Consider the following 22,672-nt stretch of genomic DNA (forward strand, 5'->3'; position numbering starts at 1 on the left):
TCATATCATATTAGTTACCCGATTCAATTTTAACAATAAAATGACATGTTTATACGAAATTTTAATTGACGTATTTGATAATAAACTCACAATTAAATGACTTTTAAGTAATTTGCCTTAAATGTTTTATGTATGGTTTAAACAAAATATAGTTCAAAATTCAAAATAATATTTATGTTAATGTTGTTCCTTTTTTTATATAATCTTCCAACAGGAGAAGGAAAAGAGGAAGTTTCCGATCTAATATTTTGATGTACACTTTGGTATTTTCCTCCAAAATCTAAATGTAATTTTTTATATGCTTCTCACGAACAAACAAAACCAAAGAGAAGTGACAATTTGGATGAAAGCAACTAACTCCATTTAATTCCAATATCTATATGTATAGGGGAAATAAATTCTTTTGCAAAGTATTATGTTTGTATGCTGTACTTTAATATGCTGTATTATCTTAGTACCAAGAAATGAAGTGAAATTTACCTCCCAATGAAAACAGACCACGTTGACTGACTCATAGGCATCCAGCCAATAACCCCAAGCGTGTTGATCACGCTACACGCATACGAGTGCCGATTGTTTAAATTTTCAAAATGAGAAATTAACCCTCCAAAATCGTAAAATCAGTGAATTTAAATTGGAAATAATAAAAAAGGGTGAGCTATGTGTAGGTTTAGTCACGACGATCGTCAACTTCCTTTCATTTAAATGTATCCCTGTTCAAGAAAAGGAAAATAAATAAATTATTCAAATATTTTTTGAATTAATATGTGACGCATACTTAAAATAAAACAATAATATATTAAAATAATCAATGAAATTATAAAAAATTGTATTTCATATAAAATATATTCATTTTATAGTTAAGGTAAATTACACTAATCATCATTGAGTTTTACTCTTTTTTTTTTTTTTACTTATTATACTTTTAATTTTTTTAATTTATTTATTAAACCTTATAAATTAATTTTTTTAATCACTCGATCGTTTTTCTCTAACAGCTAGATGATGTGATTTTTTTATTAATACATAATAATGATATATATTTTTATTAATATTTAATTATTAAGTTTAATAAAAAAAAAACTCTTAATCCCCCCACCCTCCCACTCCCATCCCACCCCCACAGCCTCCTCCTCTGGCTACCATCTTGATCGCCCCATGACCACCATCGTCCCAACCCAGCTGCCCTAAACCCCCTAAACTGTATCATCGCCATTAATATATAATGATGATATATATTAAAAGTACTACATTATTTATTTAGAATGATAATATATAAAACTGGGGTTAGCTGAAAGTGCACAGTGGGTTTAGTCCGCGAAGCATTCATTAAAAGCACAACCAATGTCATGAAATTCAGCGTTATTTATTTATGGATTTATTTATTAAAAAACAATTTTGGAACTCACCCCTCATACCCGCGCACTAAAGCAAGAATCCGTTGATTTAAATTAATATTTTAAATTAAGAAATCAATATGCAATAGGAAAGAGAAAAACCGACCAAATTATATAATCTATTTCACATTCAGATCAGATCATTCATCAGCCGCTCTTCCTTTTCCTCATCAAAGTTTCAATATTTATTCCGTTTACCTGTAAATAATAAAAACTCCAAGCTTTAGTGGTGGGGTGGTGGAAAGCAGGGACTTTGTGGTTGTATTTGGAAAGGAAAAAAAAGGTTAGAATACGAGGAACGGAGTAGAAAGGCAGAGAGTTGTTGAGACTCATTTGGATTCTATTTCAACCCAACAGTAAGCTATGTTGTAGAAAACATCAAAGAGAAAAAAGAGGGGGGAAATGCTGCAAGTGTTGCTTCCTTTTCCAGGGATCTAACTGTCCTTTTCTATTTTCATTTTTAATAAAGGGTGAGAAAGGTAGTAGCTTTCTAGCATATGCCACCTGGGAATTAATATAAGGGGGGAAGGGAGCATCCATAGACTGAGAGGTGAAAGGCACAAACAAAAGGGAAAACGATGCCGGAAACAAAGAAGAAGAATGGTGGCAATGAAGATTTCAAGAAGAAGGAGCGTCATATAGTCACATGGACTCGAGAGGTTTTTCTTCTTTTTCATATTCTTTGTTCTAGAGTTCGTATTATTTTGATGGGTTCTTATATGGGGGTTGTTGCAGGAAGATGATATCCTTCGTGAACAAATCAGTTTACATGGAACTGAAAAGTGAGTTTTTTTATTCATTTAAAGTGTTTTGATACATTTTCAATGCTGAATGAAAACTGAAGGGGTTTGTGTTTTTGAATCTCTGAATGCAGCTGGGCAATCATTGCCTCTAAATTCAAGGATAAAACAACAAGGCAGTGCAGAAGAAGGTTGGTGAAACCTTGATACTCAAACTCATGATCTTGTGTTTTGATCATTTAAACTCATATAATGTCTTTGAAAAATACAGATGGTACATATACTTGAATTCAGATTTCAAGAAAGGAGGATGGTCACCAGAGGAAGATATGCTTTTATGTGAGGTAATATTAATTTTGTGTGGTCTATTTTTCATTTAAGTTAATGGGGTCAGCTTGTTTTTTTTAAAAAATAAATAAAAAATTTCAAAAGCTGATTTATTGGGGAACTGTTACTATGATGGATCAGTTTTGCCAGGTCATTGCATGTTACTGGTATAGTAGGAGTTGAAATTTTCATCTAAGTAGATGACTTATGGTGATCTGCAGGCTCAGAAAGTTTTTGGCAATAGATGGACTGAAATAGCAAAGGTGGTTTCAGGCAGGTATACACATGTTTCAGGTTTTTTATTTTTCTTTTTCTTTTCATATAAGGGAGATGGGAGATATCAACTTGAGAGATTTTAACCACAAGTTCTAGAGATTGTTAACTACTTATATATCTTTCTTTATCTTTTTACTTTTGTTTTTACAAACAACGCACAGCTTCGGATTGCAGGAACTAACTGAGATAAGGTTTATGGAAAAAGTGATCATTTTCTGCAATCCTTCTGTAGTAGATGATCGGTTTTTATCGAATATATTATTAATGCAGAACGGATAATGCTGTTAAAAATCGATTCTCCACGCTATGCAAGAAGAGAGCCAAGTATGAAGCCTTACCAAAGGAGAATACTACATGTATAAACCCAAATAACAATCGAATTTTACTTCAAAATGGGATGAATGTAGATGGAACAGCAGACCCTACTGGTTCTGTTAAGAGAATGAGGTACCTTAAATATAGAAATGTCTGTACACGGTAATGACTTGATATTGTTCCACAAATTTAATGTCTTCTATTTTATCCAATTCAGGAGATCCCACATTTCAGATCTCACTGAAAACTGCAATTTTGGAGATAGATCACATGGAGTATCTGGAACAATGATGAATCAGCAGCTAAGACATCCCTTTGTAGTTTTGGGTCAAAATCTCCACAATGCTAACAGCGTCGTGGTGCAATCTCATGTAAATAATGATAAGGAGGTTTCTAATGATGGTAAATCACCTCAAGCCAACAATTCTTGGCATCGGCACCTGTGTTTCTCTTGTTAAGCCTGCAAATAGATGTTTCTGTATTTGTTTATCTTTTAGTAGTTTATCTAAAACTGTGCATACATTCTTCTATCAGTCGCTCTTCTCCTTTAAACTTCTTCAAAATATACACTTACATTCTCTTCCTCCATTATTGGTTAGCAGCTCAGAATAATAGAACTCAAGGAACATTTCTCAAAAAGGACGATCCAAAGATAAACGCTTTAATGCAGCAAGCGGAGCTACTCAGTTCGCTCGCATTGAAAGTTAACTCAGACAACACAGAAAAAAGTCTGGAAAATGCTTGGAAGGTGAGAAGTAATTTTGTTATTTTCTTTACGATTTTGTGTTATAAAATGGTAGCTCACAGTTGGTAAAGTGCTAAATCTTTAATATTTCGGGGATAACAGAATAACAGTCCAAACCATGCATTGTACTATGTCCCTAAGGCCTAAACTTTATCCTATGTTATATTCAGATTCTCCAAGACTTTTTGAATCAGAGTAAAGAAAATGACATCCTGAGATATACAATGTCTGATATTGACTTGCAACTAGAAGATTTCAAAGACTTGTTTGAGGGTTTAAGGAGTAGTAATGAGGGGAGTCAACCGTCTTGGAGGTAATAGAAAAATCAGTTAAAAGTTCAGATTTTGTCAGTTTTCGTACTAAACACCAACTGACAATTAATATGTTCTAGGCAACCTGATTTGTATAAGGCATCTCCAGCCAGCTCTGAATACAGCACAGGGTCGACACTGATGCCTCATCTGGCTGGTGAAGCCGGAGAAGAAACTCAAGCTAAGATAGATGCACTGCACCAGGATATACTGTCAAGTCCTATCCAAGAGCAGAATTGCGGGAACGAAGAGGAGAAAAGGACTCCTTCTGGAGCAAACACAAATCAAGGTAATGAAATTCGGTATCTGTTATAAGGCCTAGGAATACCTTGTTTATGATTATAAAGTGGATAAGGGTGTTTCTGATGAAATGTTCTATGTTACAGCAGTCGATATAATCCCATCATGTAACGACCAAACAAACAATATAGTTGCTTCTACCTCATTGGGCATAGAGTTCAGTTCCCCAGTCCAAGTCACCCCTCTTTTCAGATCTCTAGCAGCAGGAATACCCAGCCCAAATTTTTCAGAAAGTGTAAGTTGTTCTGAACTGTCGGTTCCACCAACCTTTGTGACTCTTCTTTTATCTTGAAGCATTCTTGTTCCACTCCAATGTCCGGCACATGTTGCCACATTTATTTTTGTTATAGGATTTTCCCGTTTGTTCTTCACTCAGAAATATTTGTAGTTACTGGTAGCTATCCCCACTTTTTCTGCATTTAACAAAGGAACCGACCACCAATTGAACATTGTGCATGTTCAAGGTATAATAGTATCAATAACTAATCATCAAAACTTAATTAATAGTCAGATGAGCTTTAATACTTCAAGTACACTTGATAGTTTCTATGTATTATATCCCATAAATGTTATCGACTCAAGACTAAGTGAGGCCAGGTCGAATCATGTTCATTGCCTAAATGGAATCTTACTTTCCTCTATCCACCTAGAAAAATTGTCTGGATGATAGTTTTTCTAAACACTGGAAAGGATCTTTCTAACCCGAACTTTTTATATAAGACTTTTTGGGATTTTATTCATGCCAAGTGGTAATACTGGTTCAGTGTCTTGCTTTAGGTTCTTACAATTCCATTTACTTGTAAATTTCCTCCTATTCATCCCTTATATTTTATATTCTTTGGCTGAGCATGGGAAGTTCAAAATAGAACTAATGCACTATTTTTTTGGGTACTGTTGTTTCCTTTTTTATATTTTAGCACAGAAATTCAAGCATACACACACATATAGTCACATTATCTCGAAACTTTAACACAAGACTGACCACTGTGTGTTTCCTTTTTTCAGGAAAGGAACTTCCTACTTAAGACCCTTGGAATGGAGTCCCCTTCTAATCCAGGAATCAATCTTTCACAACCGCCACCTTGCAAACGAGTCCTCCTCCATAGTCTATAAATAACCTCTTATCATCTCTTATAATGAAATCAACATCAGTCTATGGTCCGTATAGACTTATACCTCATAATTTGTTTCCTTGAGCAACATAGCTCATATTGAGTTTTCATTCATTTTTTCTTCTTTTTTTGTCCTAGGGTTGCAGTCCTTGCCTGGAATTTTACAATAAGGCATTTAACGGTCTGCATTCCTAACTCATTGGCTTAGAAATGTCTTGGTGCATTCTAGCTTCTCAGACACATCCAATAAGATGTCCTGAGATCCATTAATTTTTCCCCAACTAGGGATACTACCTTAATCACATTAAAACTAGTGTGTTGCTTGTTAGTGTGTCATTCATCTGTTTGCATCTCATCCGAGCGGTTTCGGGTATCTCTTAGTCCATTCTGATCCAGTTTTTTGTAATCTAGTACAGAACCTACTATATAAAGTCATTAGAGTGTATTATACAAAGGCAACTTGCCTAAATATGATAAAAGATAGAGAGGAAAAAGATGAAATAGTAAAGGAGGATCAACCATTGATTTATTTATAAATAACCTCTTATCATCTCTTATAATGAAATCAACATCAGTCTATGGTCCGTATAGACTTATACCTCATAATTTGTTTCCTTGAGCAACATAGCTCATATTGAGTTTTCATTCATTTTTTCTTCTTTTTTTGTCCTAGGGTTGCAGTCCTTGCCTGGAATTTTACAATAAGGCATTTAACGGTCTGCATTCCTAACTCATTGGCTTAGAAATGTCTTGGTGCATTCTAGCTTCTCAGACACATCCAATAAGATGTCCTGAGATCCATTAAATTTTTCCCCCAACTAGGGAGTACTACCTTAATACTCACATTAAAACTAGTGTGTGCTTGTTAGTGTGTCATTCATCTGTTTGCATCTCATCCGAGCGGTTTCGGGTATCTCTTAGTCCATTCTGATCCAGTTTTTTGTAATCTAGTACAGAACCTACTATATAAAGTCATTAGAGTGTAATTATACAAAGGCAACTTGCCTAAATATGATAAAAGATAGAGAGGAAAAAAGATGAAATAGTAAAGGAGGATCAACTACTTGATTTATTTCCTATTGTTGGGTGTGCATGTGGTATAGAATAAGTTATGTTGTGGTTTTCTATCCTTATTTCTAATGTAATGAAACTCATATGGTTTGAGTGAACGTGTGTTTTGGCTTTGGTGTGAATTAAGCTCTACTCTTTTTTCTCACAATTACCTGGATTAGAGGGCTAGACATCTCGTTGCATCTCAGAGTATGATGCAGCAGGTAGCAATGAAATCAGGAACTCGAACATAGTTGTTTTGCAAACATTTTTCATACGTTCCACTCACATCCAGGAACCAAAACTTTAAGAGTAGAAAGATGAAAGGAACATTAGGTAATAAGAATGCAAGGCAGCAAACTTACAGAGAAAGCAAAAGAAATTTCACGTCTAGTCTGTCAAGCAGGTAGAAGAAACAGCCCCTTTTTTTATCATCTCCTTCCTACATGAAACCATCGGATCTCAGTCGTGTTAGTGCGGATGATGTTTACAGAAAAGTGTTAAAACTGTGTAATTAAGGAAGAAGATGATGAAGGGGATGGCAGCTGTAGTGGTGGACAAGTGTAATTATTACCAAAGCAAAAGCGAAAAGCAGGGAATAAAATTAAACAGTAGAGGTAGGGAACCTCATAAAATAAAGGGAACCAATTGGCCATAAAGTTTCCTCATGTAAGGTGGCGTTTTGACTGTTTGATATGCAACTGCAACTCCTCCTGCCCTACTTAATCATTCATCAATTTTGAGATTCTAATTTCAATATTAAGAAGGGCAATAAACCTTTGTTTTCAAAATTTTTTTTGGATAAGTTTCAACTGTATTACCCAAGAAGCAGAAACTGCTCTTTGTTTTCAATTTACCTTAACAAAAGGTTAAACGTAGAAGTAAAAAAAAAAGCAATTACAGCTGGCTAACTTGTGCATTGATGGAACTAAAGCCTTGTTTAATAAACCTTGATATGATAAGTTGACAACTTAACTGATACTGATTACACGTTTTCTCAAATGAAAATCTATTCAAAATTACATCTAATCTGTAGTCTTAAAATTGGGATATCATTGAACCTTAGGTCTTTTTCTTCTTCTGCAACCTCTGCAGCCTTTTCCACTTGAGGTAGATTTGGTATGATAACCCTGAGAAAACCATAAGTACACAACCCCATTGCTTTGGGGAAAGTGGATTGCCACTCAGCAGAGAAGACACCACGATGCTGACAAATTTGCGAGTGGTGGTAATGGTTGTGTTAGCCAAGGAACCAAATCGACTTATGGTCAGGAAGATGAAATTTTGGCCGACTGCACCACAGAGGCAATAGAGGAGGATATCCCAAGCAGCTTCTGGGTGCTGCTTGCAAAACTGGACTGCCTCGAAGCCACTACCATGTGGCCAACCAAACATGTAAATCATGTTGTATATGGTACCCCATAGGTTCATTCCCAACATGATATCCCAAGCACTTGTCTTCGGATACCTAGGCAAAGGAAACCAAAAAGATTTAAGTGATACAAACTCAAATTAACAAGAGAAATTCGGTTCTAGTTAAAATATCAAGAGTTCTGGCATGCTATCAAATAGCAAACTCAAATTAACAAGAGAAAATCAGTTCTAATTAAAATATCTAGAATGTTGGCATGCCAGCAAATATCAAGAAATGAACTGAGGTTCGTTGAGTCAGCAAGCCGAGCTGTTTAGTACTCATGAATCTTGATTGTCAAAAATTCATTAATGTATATGTTGAATTCTGCGGGTTGCTGCAAACTCATTCTTTTGTTGCAATTATGTTCTAAATACTAGGAGTAATATTACCACAAACATACCTTGCAGTTATCGAATCCTGCGTAGCATTTGTGAATCCATCAAAAGCAAGGTTCAAAAAACAAAGTCCATATCCAAGGGGAGCATTGGGGTGTGCCAACTTGCTAATAGTTTTTGAGCTAGTCTGGAAAAAGATCAAAGTAAACACAAGAGCAACAGATGACTCAGAACTGGTGTTTCTTGGGGATGCTTAATGACATTTATCCTTGAATATGCCTACTGAATATGCAAGATGCCAATTAAATTCACAAAATAGAAGTAGCATAAATTTTTACAGCAACAATTATAACACATTTCTCACCTTCATAAGTGCAAAAGCAGAAACTCCTCCAGCAACAAGGAAAGTACACATATACTCGGGGAAAGTGTATCGAATACCATAAACTAGAGTGCCCATCAACATGACTGCATAAAAATACATTATTAGGCTAATTGCGGAAACATAACGTGGGAAAGAGTTTACATGATACCAAAAATATACCAATCAATGAAGACATTTGAGGGGGAAAAATGTTTATAGAAGATAGAAGTGTATATTACCAGGAATCATTTTTGAGGATTTGGCCAGAACCTGCAACAGAGACAAGCAACATTAAATAATATTAAACTGTCAACCTACAATAGCAGCAAAACAACATGGAAGTAAAATGAGAAATATAGAAGTGTAGAGAAACAAGGACATGCCTGAGCCGGGTAGCTGATGTACTTCAATGCTTCAATACCCATGGCTGGACCAATTGTATTCGTAATTCCAGCACTCCAATAGGTCCACCAAGGAGCACCACCACTGCTGCCACTGGACCAAAGCTTTATCACTGGATGCGAGGAACAAGAAAAAAATATTATTACCTATAATCCTCACAAATCAACGGTACACAAATAGCCAAATTTATCAAAAAGTACGGTGGAGGGAATGGAGAAGCTTACTTATGTATGACCAAACTAAGCAAACCATATTTTGCGCCAAGTTAAGAAAAGCAAGATGCTCAAACCTCTTCCCGTCTGAACCAAATCGCTTGGTGGACCTAAACTCAAAAAGGAAACAAATGTAATCAAATACCATAAACGAACACAAATTACAGTTACAAAAGCTACATTCTATTTCCCCAAGACCTTATTTTTTAAATTTATCATCATGAAAAAATTTGTCAAATTGAAAATTTGAAAATGATAACGCAAAATCTGTAAGAAGAATGAATTAGTACCATCTAAATGAACAGTTTCTATCGGCAAAAAAAAAGTACGTTCAAGTAAAATGAATTGGAAAAATCACAACAAATGCATTCAAATTCGACCAAATAACAGCCATTTCAAAACCATCCGTTAAATAACAACTTAGATCCAAGCTTTTTCTTCTTTGCATCTAAACCTACTTCCAAAGTAACTAATAAATTACAATTATTTTGGTATATTTAGAAGTAAAATGCACACCAAAGAAACTTTCAACAACAGATCAAACGAAGCAATAACTAATCGAAAACGTTCAATAGAAATCAAGCATAATAAAATATAAAAAATTATATAAAATTAAAACAATGCATACAGAGTTTCCTGTAGAAATCCCTGGTAAATATAGGCAGCCCAAATCCCGGCCACGCAAAATGCCAACAGTAGGACTCGCTGGAGTCCGGCGCCGTGAGCTTGCATTACGACGCCGTTCGAGAACCGTTTCTCCCCTTTCTTTACACTTGGCTTTCAATCGGTCCCAAAGTAGGAAAAAAGAGGAAAGAGATCTTTTGTGAAAAATACAAGCAAGAGTTGATTGATATTAACAGGTTCGGGAAGGAGCTCCAAGTTGCGTGGCTTATCCACGTGTATTTATTTGATTGGATGGGTGACTTCATGACTTTCCTTTGATTGGTTATTGAAACGCGGCCTTTTGCCGGGTCTCCAATCCCTCCGTCACGCTTCAACCCACCGTAACTGCCAAACGTATTCAAAAGCTCCCCTTTGACTTTGTAGTGGACCGACCCGAATTAGTAGAGCGGTGGGATCAGTAAGGGCCCAATTTTGTTCCTCGACAATCGAATACTTATTTATTGGGCTTGGGCTAATTTATATACATGTTAGATATTTAGATAACGTGTTTAAAATATATCAAAGATGTCATAAATATATTATTAATAAAATATTAAAACACTGTTTAAATATACATACTACCATTTACATATCAAATTAGTAAGAAATAAAATAAATTTCCTAAATTTACACCCTAAATAATCAATTATTTAGTTAAAAGTATACAACAAATGTATCGATATGAAGAAAGTTCATAATTTGAGGGGTGCTATTTGTGTAATTTAACCAGAATTAACGAATACATGAGCGATTGATGAGAACGATTATAGTTTAAAGAGTATTAATGCTCGATATTGTGCTTTTTGTTTTGAGGAGGATGAGTTTGGCGCAATTTTTAAATAGAGGAGAAAAAAAATTATAGATGTGTTTGAAATAATATTTAAATTAACAGCCCGAGAGGATCAAACTATCGTTTTATATTTAGTTAGAATGCGTTTTAACCTAACATGAGATTTGTGCATATGTTGACTCTGCCTCTCGGCTTTTATTAAAAAGAATGCTGTTTGTGGAGAGTTTATAGCTTTACACTATCCAAATGTTATGCGCCAGTTGGACGGTTATATGTTTTTTTAGTTTTAAAAGATGAAATAAATTAATTTTTTTTTAATTAACAAAGCGAACATTGTAAAAGAATATATGATCCTCTCAAATAAATATATCAATTTTTGTCATATCAGAAAGCGACCACCATCCCTCCGCTAATCAATCTTGCAACGCGGCTTTAAAATCCCCTAACCAGCATTCCATTCGCTTCTTTTCCTTTTTTGCTTTGTGGGCTTCTCTCACAACAAATTCAGTCTTAGTAATATCAAATTTCAAAGTGATGGATGAAGGCTTTTTCCCTCAGTTTATCTAACTGGATGGATGGTCAATTTCAAAGTGAAAAATTAGAGATGATTTTACTGGTAGCAATCACTTATCTGAATACAGAGTTTCCAGCCACAAACAATCGCTTTTGCGATTAATAAAATGCTTGTTAAACTTCTTAATACATAGAATCCTTCAAGAAAATAATTCCCAGCCGGACCTTGTACCAGGTCAAAACCTGAAATAGTCGTGCATATATTGTAATAAGCAGTTTAAACTACACACTACTGATTTACAAAACGCCATCTTTTGCAGCGTGATTCATGGATTAGCTCAGCACGTGGACTTGTTAATCCCCCATCCATGGCAGTGAGAGAAAGTGTTACACTTTTGACTTTAACTTTATAACAAGTTTATTTCTCAACCTTCTTTTTAGATCAAATAATAAAAAAATTAATTTCTTTTAAATAAAATCTTGAGTTTGAATATTGGGAATGAATTCAACGGTGTAAAAGAAATGATAAAGGAGAGATTTGTCAACACAACACATGATTATGGAACATATATAAATGATAAGGAAGCTCAAGGGCAGGAGAAATAATCAAAGAATGTTATTAAAGTTAAAAAAATTGATTCAAGTCTTCCCAATTCCAAACCTGCAGCCTTGCTTAAAAGCAAAATTAGATATTCCATTATCCCCAGATGGGCAGACTAAAGTCAAAGCTCACAGCATTCACGGTTTACTTCTTTATCTGCGTAGTAATAATGGTGACTCCAATCAATTTAAGCTGTGGTGTCGATTATTTTTCAAAATGATATTAATTTGATTTTTAATATAATTTGTTTACAAAATTAGTATGTCAAATGACACTCCTTTTTAAAGAGTGATTTCGTCCATAGATGATAGTAGAATAATTGACCATGATTCATAGAATCACATATAGAAGGTTAGAACATCGCTCCTAAAAAATGGTAGGGTCCAAAATGTGAATAAATAGAAAAGAGGTTTTGGTCAATTTTCATCAAATTATATTCTAAAGAGGATTTTCCTTTTTCAATATAGTTGAGTTGATAGAAAATAGTAAATCAGCCCTTTTTACTTTAATGTGAGCGGATCACTTGACCTTTGTTCATGTAATCCCTTTTTATTTGTGAGTATATTCAATTTCAAATTGTAGTTTATTTCCGTCAAATTTATCATCAATACATGTAATGATTATATTTATTTTAAATGCACGAATTTTTAAATGAATTGATAAAAAATAAAAATAATTAATTAATTAATAATTTTATATAATCGATCTGTCTCTACACATAACACAAGGTTTAGGCATGTGAGTGAGGGTGGGGACTGGGAAATGACTTTGGAATGTAGATGCCTTTTCTAGACCGCCTTTTGTTTCTAGTGGCCCCACACAAGAGGGATTGGCCCTCTTTCGTCACGTGATGTTACTTGCTTACCTAATTTTGACGTTATCTTTTGGCTTAATACCCAACTACCAAACTATATTATTTTTCTAGAATAGGTGTCTACAATATTTTTTAATCTATCTAGATGTCTAACGTTACAAACATTATTACTTTAGGTGTTCGAGCCGTCAACGACGTTAATTTTTTCATTAAGTAACACGTGTCATAATATGATAATTTTAAATTTTTATATAAAATTATAAATATATTTAAAAAAAGACACAAATTTTGAAATAACCAAAAACTTTGAAAGCCTTTATTTCATCCCCTAAACCCACGCTGACTACCCTTTTACCGTCGATGAAACTCCAACCAACTTCACCTCCCCGGTACCAAAACCCCTATGAAATCGTGATTGATCGACAGTTGATCGACGACGAATTGACGTTTTATACCCCACAAACCCTAAGATGAAAATCACAATCCCACGCGATTCCGACGGCCAATCGACGACAACTACGACGAAATATAACTAGGATGATGGCAGAGACTACATCGACGGTTGTGGTCGTGGCCAGAAAGGGCAGTGGCGGCAGGCTAGAGCTAGGATTTGGGGATTTGAGGCTTTTTTGTGATTTAAAAGAAATTAGGGTCTTTTTTATAAATATAATATTTTTTAATATTTTTATAAAAAATAAATTTCAAAATTATTGGATTTTGACATGTGTCACTTAACGAATAAAACTAACGGCCGTTAAATCCTGAGCACCTAAAGTGATCACGTTTAAACATCAGATGCCTAGATGAATCAAAAAATACTGTAGGCACCAATTTGAGTAAAAAAAAGTATAATTTGAGTACGTATTAAGCCTTACTTTTTCTTTGGGTAAATTTTTTCCCAATTCTATTTTATTAAATCCACACGAAAAATGCAATAAAGGAACACAACTCTCTCTATATGGTGTATGTGTATATATATAAAATAAACAATAATGATTTATGATATTATATCACTTATTAGTGTTTAAATCACCTTAATCATCTTATCAACAAGATAATAATTAAATCATTGTGATAATATAAAAGCAATTAATTAAAATAGTTTTAGATTTGAATAAAAATGAAAATGTTAATAAAACGACGTGGACCATTATTGAAACTTATTAGTGGAATGGAAGTGGTGCATTGGAAGCAAAGCAAGATGGATTGGATATATAGAACGTGCAAATATGCTTTAGAACATTTGGGTTTGCTTTCACATTTATATGGGAGGGTTTGCTTATTTACGTTATTAGGTTTTTCTATTTATATTTCCAACCAATTTAAATGAATGAACACAAGTTTTTACTTGGGTGTTGGAACCAGAAATGTTTGTTCCACTAGTTAAAGCTCCGTAAATGTCCGCACCAAATTCATATAAATAGTCCCATCCATCCAAATTTATTAAAACAAATGCATTTAATTGTTTATTTTATTATTGTTGATGTTGTTTGGGTATTTAGTTAATAAATTAACATACCGTCTTATTTAAAAATACATAAAATATTTATACAGAGAATAATTGAGTGATAAAGAAATAAAATTTTATTAATTACATAAACAAACAAGATGGTAAACAAAAGAAATTTGTACAGCGTGAATCTTTAATATAAGAAATATAATCCTATACAAATAATTTATATAAGTAAAGTTGATTTGAAAATTCAATGAAGCGAGAAAAGTAAAATCATAAAGAGTTATTTGGGGTTGACTCGTAAAGACATAAAAAAGAAGGTGGAGTCTCAAAGGAGAAATCAGTAATCTCACAAAAGAAGGGACATGGCCAAGTCCTCCCCTATTGGCCCTTTCCACGCGGTTTCTTCCAAAATCCAAATCCTCCCCCCAATAAAATACACCCATGCTCCACTCTCTTCTCTTCACCTGAGCCTCTTCTCTGTTTCTTCATCTCTTTGTTGTTTCCTTCTCTTCAATTTATCAAAACTTTGCACCTTCACATACTAAAACAACTCAAAGCTCCACGTAAGAGATACAAATTCCAATATGAAGAGAGCCATTTTTTCAGTTTCCTTTCTTCTTGAGGACCTCATAACTTACCATGACTTGTTGAAGTGTTACCTCCTATAAAATGAAATAGGAATAATATATTTCTTACTTTGGTGAAGAATTATCTTTTCTATAATGGGCAACTGCTTATTTTCCTCTACTAGAGTGGATTCCAGCCAAAGCCCCCAGGCAACTTCCGGTAACCATTTGTTTCCTTTAAACGGGTATTTGTTGTTTTGGTGTGTTATTATTATTTTTACTGAAGATTTTGGGATGTCTTTATGGCTATGAAGGTTTAACTTTTTCGGTTGGATTTGACTTTTTTTTTGGATTTCTTTTAGTGTTTATTTTGTAAAAGCTTATTGCTAATGATTACATTCATTTTATCCTTTCTGTTACTGTTGTCAACGGGTTTAGTTGTGGTTCAAGGTATAGAGAGCTGCTCAAAGCAAGATTCTTGGGACTGTTCTTCAGTTTGAGTATGAAGAATTGTCGGTGAATAGATGTAGTTGCCTGAAACGGTGTTCCTTTTTTTTAAGTAAAGTTTTAACGAGTTTCAAGGGGAAAAAATGCAAACTATAAGAAATTGTAAGCTTGACTGGAAAATTCTTTGTTTTAATATTTTGAGTGTCACGTGAACATGAATATGCTGGCTGGGTTCTTGTAGTTGTAGGACAAAATATTCTACAAAATTTTGTTTTGAAGGAAATACAAAAAGTGCTCTCACCTATGCAAAATCTGTGTTTTTTTATCTTATAAGTGTTGCTGTATTCTTAAACTGGGATATATTTGTCAAACTTCTATTGAAATAAGTTTATCTGGGTAACTAGGTCAATTCTGATTTCCACATCACCGTGTATTTCAGGATTTCATCATAAGCTAGATGTAAAAGAAGTTTACTTCTAAATACATGCTGCATAGATGCAAATATATGCCGAGTTAGGTGGTTTTGTGATGCTAAATATTCTCATGGAAGCAAACCAGATGTTAAATGACTTTTAGTTTGAATTTCTTTTGCATCTGATATATCGTGTTCTCTATTTAATAATGGGAGCTGAAGAATTTGTTTTCTCTTTGCAGCTTCTGGGAGCTCAAGAGTTTCCAGCAAAACTAGTCGTTCTTCAGCTCCTTCAAGCTTAACCATCCCATCTTTCAGTGATTCAAGCAGTTCAGGATATCTTCCAACACCAAGGACTGAAGGGGAAATATTGTCATCCCCCAATTTGAAACCTTTCTCATTCAGTGACTTGAAGAGTGCCACCAGAAACTTTCGTCCTGACAGTCTTCTTGGGGAAGGCGGTTTTGGTTATGTTTTTAAAGGATGGATTGATGAAAGCACATTATCTGCTACAAAGCCTGGATCAGGGACGGTTGTTGCTGTCAAGAAGCTCAAACCTGAAGGTTTTCAAGGTCACAAAGAGTGGTTGGTAGGTTTCATTCCCCCCATTCACTTTACCTGTGTGTGTGTGTATGCCCTGTTTGCTAATAGTCAGTTCATTACTTGATTTCAGACTGAAGTTGATTATCTTGGTCAACTTCATCATCCAAATCTGGTTAAGTTGATTGGCTATTGCTCAGAGGGTGAAAACCGACTTTTAGTCTATGAGTTCATGCCGAAAGGAAGCTTAGAGAATCATCTTTTTAGAAGTAAGTATCACTTCTTATAGACAACTGAACGAGAGAACTATCGTTAATGTCGAACTACAAGTATTACCTTTGATGCTAATCATGATATGTCTTGTTTTCCAGGAGGGCCGCAGCCACTTTCTTGGGCAGTGAGGCTTAAGGTCGCAATAGGTGCTGCTAGAGGGCTCTCGTTCCTTCATGATTTAAAATCCCAAGTCATTTATCGCGATTTTAAAGCTTCTAATATATTACTAGATGGGGTATGCTGAGTAAAGAAAAATAATTATTCTGTGCCTATGTTTAAAATTTTTTGATAAATTTTATACACGACTCTGATGGCAATAATCGATTGCATGCAGGATTTCAATGCAAAACTTTCTGATTTTGGATTGGCCAAGGCAGGGCCTACTGGTGATAGGACTCATGTGTCAACTCAGGTCATGGGTACACACGGCTATGCAGCACCTGAATATGTTGCTACAGGTATGAGGTTTTTCGAAATCCCATAGTACTACATGCTGTTTCCGCAGGCTTCTTCTAAGTTCATAGTATCTTAATTTACCATCAGAAATATTTGTTGCTGAAAAAGAAACTGTGATGGTATCTAAGAGAGCAAGCAGCATATGGTATGTTTGTCTTTTATATGCAGTGCCTTGGGTCCAAAACTAGGAATATTCAACCAAAGCTACCATTTTAATGGGTTCTATCTTTCACATGCAAACTGCTTGCCTGAAAAAAATGTGGGCACTTATCTAAATTATCTTTGCATGAGATGGTTCCTGATGAAGCTTGCATATTATATAGTCAGAAGTTACATGTAATGAAGCTTCCATTGTTGAACAGGTCGATTGACAACTAAGAGTGATGTATACAGCTTTGGAGTTGTGCTGCTTGAACTATTGTCCGGACGACGTGCAGTGGATAAAACAAAAGTTGGCGTGGAACAGAATCTTGTAGACTGGGCGAAACCTTATTTGGGTGACAAAAGAAAATTATTTCGAATCATGGACACCAGGTTGGGGGGGCAATACCCCCAGAAAAACGCTTATACAGCTGCTACCCTTGCTTTACAATGTCTAAGTTTTGAAGCCAAACTCAGGCCTAAAATGTCAGAAGTTTTGGTAGCACTGGAGCAGCTCGAAGCCACCAAAACTGCCTCCAAATACAATCAATCAGATCAGAAATCAATTCTACTTCCTGTTCAGAAATCTCCAATGAGACAGGTTCATTCACCTATGCATCTAAAAACCGGTGGATCTCCATTACCATCTCATAAGTCATCCGCATGAACACATTGATTCCACTTGTAAATTTCCTATGCGTATGCATATCTTTTTTAGTTGCTTGTAAAATGTAATTTTGCATTTCATGTGACAAATTAGCATAGCCTTTGTTTCATGAGGATTACAGTTTCTCATTGTGATAGTCAGCTTCTCTCATTGGTATAATAGTGCATTCACTTCCACCGATGCATATTAATATTAAACTTATTCCATGCTGTGGATTGTGATGCAACTGAGAATTTGTTTTTATGAATTATGGGGTTGGCGCAGTATGTTAATCATATTGTAAAATATGAAGAAAGTTCTTAGCTTGCTTATAAGATCACGGATTAGGATAATATTTGTGAAACAAACTAATCATAATTTGTGGATCAGAAATACTCCTTTGCTGAGGAATATGACCAAAAGAAACTTACATAGTTGAGCACTCACTTTTATATGTGTGCCCTTCGGTAGTACTTGGATAGTCCAAGTGTGTTCAGATTGCTGAGTAACATATCCTGCTCCAATTGCTCTAGACTTGCTAGTACTTCACCCATTGTGGGTCGATTCTTAGGGTCTGAGCTAAGGCATCGGCAGATTATTGAAGCAAACTTCTGTGCTTCATCCATATCGATGTTCCATACTATTTTCTTGTCAATGATTTTACGCAGCTCCATGTGACTACTTAAATGTGGTTTAGCCCATACTGCGAGATCCCTCTCGGAAGTGTCTCTACTTCTCTTGACTGCAACACAGCCAGAGAATAGTTCTAGGAGTACTACTCCGAAACTGTATACATCAGTTTTTACAGTCAAATGCCCTGTGAAATTGTTCAAGAAATTTAGCCCATGATGAGGGGTGCCAAACCTATATACCAAAGTTTCTACGGCACAGAATGATAAGCTGAAGCATATACCTGTTGTAAAGTATTCGGGGGCAATGTATCCTCTCGTTCCAATGACCCCTGAACTAACATGTGATTGGTCTTCTAAGGGTCCATACCTAGCCAGTCCGAAGTCTGATAGTTCTGGATTGAATTCCTGCAACATGACGCTCAGCTTAATGATTGCTTTGTGCAGCGAGGAATGATGGAAACATCGTGAGGTAAATGTTAGATATGCATCTGTGTAAGTCAGACGCATTAAAAATAAGTATCATGGAAGGGAAACTGACTGCATCAAGAAGGACATTGGACGCTTTGAGGTCCCGATGAATGACTGGCCTTGCACAACTGTGAAGGTAGTCTACTGCCCTTGCTATTCCAATAGCTATTTTGATTCTTCTACTCCAGTTTAGCTCTGTATCATTCTCTGCCATTTACAGCTCGTTAGTTCCATGATTGTATCAACCATTTTTCTCTGGTCATATTAAGGTATTGAGCTCTACCTCTCAAGAGATGGGTATCCAAGCTTCCCCTACACATGTACTCATAAACCACAATCCTATGGTCTCTCTCATTGCAATAGCCCAGAAGTTTCACCACATTTGGATGATTTAATGTCTTTAGAAACGTCAATTCATTCTGAAATCAACAAAACACATTCCTCTCAGATATAGTGAAAGTGAAGGTGGATATCTGGATCAGAACCAAACCTGCCATTCTTTGTCGCTCTGTACCCCTCTTCTTCCGAGCACCTTGATAGCGACCGCCTTGCCAGTGTCAGGCTTTGCCGCACTCATACTGTGTGGATTTATATATCCTATATACACTTTTCCAAAACCGCCTTCACCGATTATGTTTTCGTCACTGAATTTATGGGTGGCAGCCCTCAAGACGCTGTAATAAAAGCTTTTGATGTTCCGGCCAGGAACCCATACAAGTTTTTTCACCCTTGAAACTGGCCAATCTCTTGGAGTCGTTGGGGAACCATGTCCTTTGCTCTTCTTTCGATTTTCTAGAAAGGAAATAGAAAACTAGAAAATAATCTTAGAAAAGGAACTCTATTTTCACACCGTATTGGGGACTCGAGTTGTTTTCGTACCTTTACGTGAATGTGAAGAAACATCCTTGTTTCTCTCCTGGCGTGTTGCACTGCGTTGTTCATCTTTACAATACTTTGCTGGATCATGAATGAAAAACAACAGGATGGGATCATTCATGGTTAAGACAACAAGCAATGGGTGATCAATAAAGAAGTGATTTACATTTAGAAGATTGCGAAGGACCAGATGAAGTTTGAATTAGTGAAGTAGACATCTTCCGGGAACGTGAACTTTTAACTGCATCATCTCCTACAAAACATAGTTTTCATATGCGAAACATCATGCCAAAATGAAGTACAAAACATATGTTCATATGAAGAAAGATTCATGTCCAAATATATCAAACATATTTTCATGGAAGTTTGACAGCAAACCAGTAGGAGGGCGAGCAGGTTGAGGCTGAGGTTGGTTGGGGTTATGAGATTTCTTTCTAAAACAATTGCCCATTATCACCCCACTGATGAACCTCAACTCAGAAACAACCCTTCCTTGAACAACATTGGAAACAGCAGAGACTTTGTAATGTAATCATAGTGCCTAGTTAAAGCTGGTTTGCCGAAGCAAACTATGAAGCATAATCTTAGTAATTATATATATATGTTTCAAGTGATTTAATTTTAATTAAAACAATAAAACAAAATTTAGCGATAATATCAATGCTTTGGAAAATTTGAGGATCATATATATTCTTTTCAACCAGGTTAAAAAAACACAAAGTTATTAATAATTTATTTATTGGAAACTTATAAGTAAAAAGAATATTCATTAAAATGTAAAAAAATAATTAATATTTTATTAACTGTAGAGGTTTAGTTTTTTTGTAGGCTTTATTCCCTTTAATCTTCTTACAAGATTTACTAGTGATAAATTCTGTCGGAACATACTAGTCATAACCTAATAGATACCCAATAGGAATATTTATAAGTTAGTCCTAACAAATCAAATTTTCTATTCTTAAACCGCCATTGTTTCTTCTTATAAATATCCATAGGATTAGGAGAGGAGAATCCGAAAAATATGAGTCAGACTTAGTTACTTGCCTCTCAAGTTTGACTTCCGAGTTTAGTATCTTTCACCGCCGTGTGTTTTACAATTTGGGATCATCCCAGAATCTCAACTTGTTTCAATGGCGTTTGAGTTGGTGGAATTAACTATCCAGTTCCGTCTGTCATACTACTACCATGATTGTTTTCGCTCGACCCAGCAGTTTTTACTTTTGATTTCAACACTCTTGAGAAACGAGAGGCCAAACTCTTCATCCTTTCTTTTGCAGTCTCCAACTCGACATAGACACTGATAATTATCATTGGCTTATTCCTGATATTAGTGAAAGTGGATCAAGAATGTGGAAAAGGGCGTTTAATGAAGGATATAATTGCAAAGTATTGCTTTTGATATCACGGGTAGAAGCATGCGTCTTTGAACACGGTTTTGATTTGTTGTATTCGGATAACAATGACATGATTCCAGCTGCAGAATCATCAATTACAGAGTTTTAAAGAAGTTAGGGTAGAAGCCGAAGCCGAAGAAAAAGATCGTGTTATATGTTTGGAGATTGGAACTGATGCTTTTTCGATGCCTTGTGAGGATATTTTTCATGGTGATTGCATTGAACAGTGGCTGCCATTATTGCCCAATCTGCCGGTTCAGAATGCCAACATATTAGATAGAGATATCAACTCCGAGTATTTTCTTTTTTTCCGTTTGATTTGTTTCTTATTGAAGCTAAACCCTATTCACGTTATTGGATTGCTTTTATAAATGGATTTAAAAGAGTTTAGCAATATTTCTAGAGAAATTGGTGGTAATGTTCATCATGAATGTTGGTGATGCAAAGATGGTTAATATAGCATATACCTCTTGTAAAGTATTGGGGACCAAAGCATCCTCGTACTGACATGCGGTTGATATTCTAGTGGACCAAAGAAGTAGTTCATATAGCTATGAATTGTGATGCAACCTAGCATTTATCCACGTGGTTAATGAATTATGGGGTTGATGCATGATGTTAATCATATTGTAAACTGTGAACAGAGTTCTTAGCTTGCATATAACATCTTGAGTACTTATGATAACCTTCAAGAAAAAAGCTAATCATAATTTAGTGGACCATAGTTACTACTTTTGTTGAGGAATATGACCAAAAAGAAATTGAGCTCTCTCTTACTTGTTTGTTAAGGTGAGTGTCCACTTGTACTGTATCTTTCTGCAATTTCTCTAGACTTGCTAGTAATCCACCGGTCCGTCCCATTGTGCACTTGTTACCGGTATAGATGTTCCCTGCTATTTTCTCGTGAATGTGTTATCCAGCTCCATGTGATTGCTTAGATGTGGTCTAGCCCATACTGCAAGATCCCTCTTGGTACCATCGATCGCTACTTCTCTTGGCCAGAGAATATATCTACAGGTACTACTGCAAAACCGTATACATCAGTTTTTACAGTCGAATACCCTCTCGTTCCAAGGACACTTGAGATATAAAAAAGATTTTCCTTTATTGGAAAAATTATTCCTCCTTTCAAATAACAACGGTAGGCATAACCTAGAGAGCCTATGGTTGCAAAACTTTCTATTAAACACTCTTCAACTACTATAAAACAAGAAAACTTCACTTGTAAGTAATCCATAGTTTCGGAAGAGTATTTTCAAAATATCTGCTCTTCTTCTAGCTTCCTTGTCATGATCGGCTCATGTGAAAACATGGTTTAAACTATTCTGGGAGGTACTTGAGATTATTTTCAGTATTGCTGATTGTTTGGCTTGATTCATGCGAGACAAAAGATGGTCGGATAATTCCCATGGAAAAAATTAATGTAGACGCAATAAAAGGCCAGATGGATCCTTGGGAAAGATTTGTAGCCTGTAAGCCAAAAGTTGCATAAATTATGGCGATATATACTCTTATTCTCTATCCAGCATCTTCTTCGCCACCACCCTATAGAATCTAAGATTCTGTTAATTGAAATCTATAGCATTCACAATGAACAATGGCATTTATTGTCATCTCAAAAACATACATACAACTGCTGATTCAACATAGCTTGGACGATTAATAGCAGATACATCGAATGGCT

The 22,672-nt window shown here is 35.3% G+C and overlaps 6 protein-coding genes across 12 annotated transcripts; 3 read left to right on the plus strand and 3 right to left on the minus strand.

Moving 5' to 3' along the window:
- Window positions 1–1,621: 1,621 nt before the first annotated feature.
- LOC120156524 (transcription factor MYB88-like) lies at window positions 1,622–4,144 on the plus strand. 2 transcript variants are annotated; one of them, XM_039167835.1, is made up of 9 exons: window positions 1,622–2,056; window positions 2,133–2,179; window positions 2,272–2,328; window positions 2,409–2,481; window positions 2,686–2,741; window positions 3,011–3,187; window positions 3,273–3,457; window positions 3,655–3,803; window positions 3,971–4,144. In XM_039167835.1, exons 1-9 carry the CDS (start codon window positions 1,976–1,978, stop codon window positions 4,115–4,117), a joined length of 972 nt encoding a protein of 323 aa, XP_039023766.1. In that variant the 5' UTR covers window positions 1,622–1,975; the 3' UTR covers window positions 4,118–4,144. The 2 variants fall into 2 exon arrangements, with proteins under 2 accessions (XP_039023766.1, XP_039023767.1); XM_039167836.1 differs by having other exon boundaries at window positions 1,628–2,056; window positions 3,658–3,803.
- LOC120156523 (UDP-galactose/UDP-glucose transporter 3) lies at window positions 3,110–10,108 on the minus strand. 2 transcript variants are annotated; one of them, XM_039167833.1, is made up of 10 exons: window positions 9,929–10,108; window positions 9,313–9,410; window positions 9,070–9,200; window positions 8,926–8,956; window positions 8,687–8,790; window positions 8,388–8,509; window positions 7,635–8,041; window positions 6,939–7,015; window positions 3,630–4,824; window positions 3,110–3,515 (listed from the first exon to the last, which is right to left on the minus strand). In XM_039167833.1, the coding sequence occupies exons 1-7, from the start codon at window positions 10,030–10,032 to the stop codon at window positions 7,636–7,638; spliced, it is 996 nt and encodes a 331-aa protein (XP_039023764.1). In that variant the 5' UTR covers window positions 10,033–10,108; the 3' UTR covers window positions 3,110–3,515; window positions 3,630–4,824; window positions 6,939–7,015; window position 7,635. The 2 variants fall into 2 exon arrangements, with proteins under 2 accessions (XP_039023764.1, XP_039023765.1); XM_039167834.1 differs by lacking the exon at window positions 3,630–4,824.
- Window positions 4,219–5,780, plus strand: LOC120156525. Its single transcript, XM_039167837.1, has 3 exons — window positions 4,219–4,400; window positions 4,498–4,646; window positions 5,417–5,780. Exons 1-3 carry the CDS (start codon window positions 4,253–4,255, stop codon window positions 5,522–5,524), a joined length of 405 nt encoding a protein of 134 aa, XP_039023768.1. The 5' UTR covers window positions 4,219–4,252; the 3' UTR covers window positions 5,525–5,780.
- Window positions 10,109–14,607: 4,499 nt separating the features above from the next.
- On the plus strand, window positions 14,608–17,815 carry LOC120156530 (probable serine/threonine-protein kinase PBL3). 2 transcript variants are annotated; one of them, XM_039167841.1, is made up of 6 exons: window positions 14,608–14,923; window positions 15,805–16,151; window positions 16,236–16,371; window positions 16,474–16,610; window positions 16,710–16,833; window positions 17,194–17,815. In XM_039167841.1, the coding sequence occupies exons 1-6, from the start codon at window positions 14,860–14,862 to the stop codon at window positions 17,637–17,639; spliced, it is 1,254 nt and encodes a 417-aa protein (XP_039023772.1). In that variant the 5' UTR covers window positions 14,608–14,859; the 3' UTR covers window positions 17,640–17,815. The 2 variants fall into 2 exon arrangements, with proteins under 2 accessions (XP_039023772.1, XP_039023774.1); XM_039167843.1 differs by lacking the exon at window positions 14,608–14,923 and adding an exon at window positions 15,050–15,312.
- A 243-nt stretch (window positions 17,816–18,058) lies between these two features.
- Window positions 18,059–19,564, minus strand: LOC120156531 (probable serine/threonine-protein kinase PBL9). 4 transcript variants are annotated; one of them, XM_039167847.1, is made up of 4 exons: window positions 19,002–19,552; window positions 18,789–18,925; window positions 18,532–18,655; window positions 18,059–18,360 (listed from the first exon to the last, which is right to left on the minus strand). In XM_039167847.1, exons 1-4 carry the CDS (start codon window positions 19,036–19,038, stop codon window positions 18,068–18,070), a joined length of 591 nt encoding a protein of 196 aa, XP_039023778.1. In that variant the 5' UTR covers window positions 19,039–19,552; the 3' UTR covers window positions 18,059–18,067. The 4 variants fall into 4 exon arrangements, with proteins under 4 accessions (XP_039023778.1, XP_039023777.1, XP_039023776.1 ...); XM_039167846.1 differs by having other exon boundaries at window positions 18,059–18,393; XM_039167845.1 differs by having other exon boundaries at window positions 18,059–18,435.
- On the minus strand, window positions 19,197–20,905 carry LOC120156516 (probable serine/threonine-protein kinase PBL4). The gene is made up of 5 exons (XM_039167828.1): window positions 20,779–20,905; window positions 19,973–20,086; window positions 19,761–19,847; window positions 19,598–19,675; window positions 19,197–19,510 (listed from the first exon to the last, which is right to left on the minus strand). The coding sequence occupies exons 1-5, from the start codon at window positions 20,903–20,905 to the stop codon at window positions 19,197–19,199; spliced, it is 720 nt and encodes a 239-aa protein (XP_039023759.1).
- Window positions 20,906–22,672: the final 1,767 nt, after the last annotated feature.

This window comes from Hibiscus syriacus, unplaced genomic scaffold (assembly GCF_006381635.1).
Source record: "Hibiscus syriacus cultivar Baekdansim isolate YM2019G1 unplaced genomic scaffold, ASM638163v2 tig00111221_pilon, whole genome shotgun sequence".
In the NCBI taxonomy this organism is placed as follows: Eukaryota; Viridiplantae; Streptophyta; class Magnoliopsida; order Malvales; family Malvaceae; genus Hibiscus; species Hibiscus syriacus.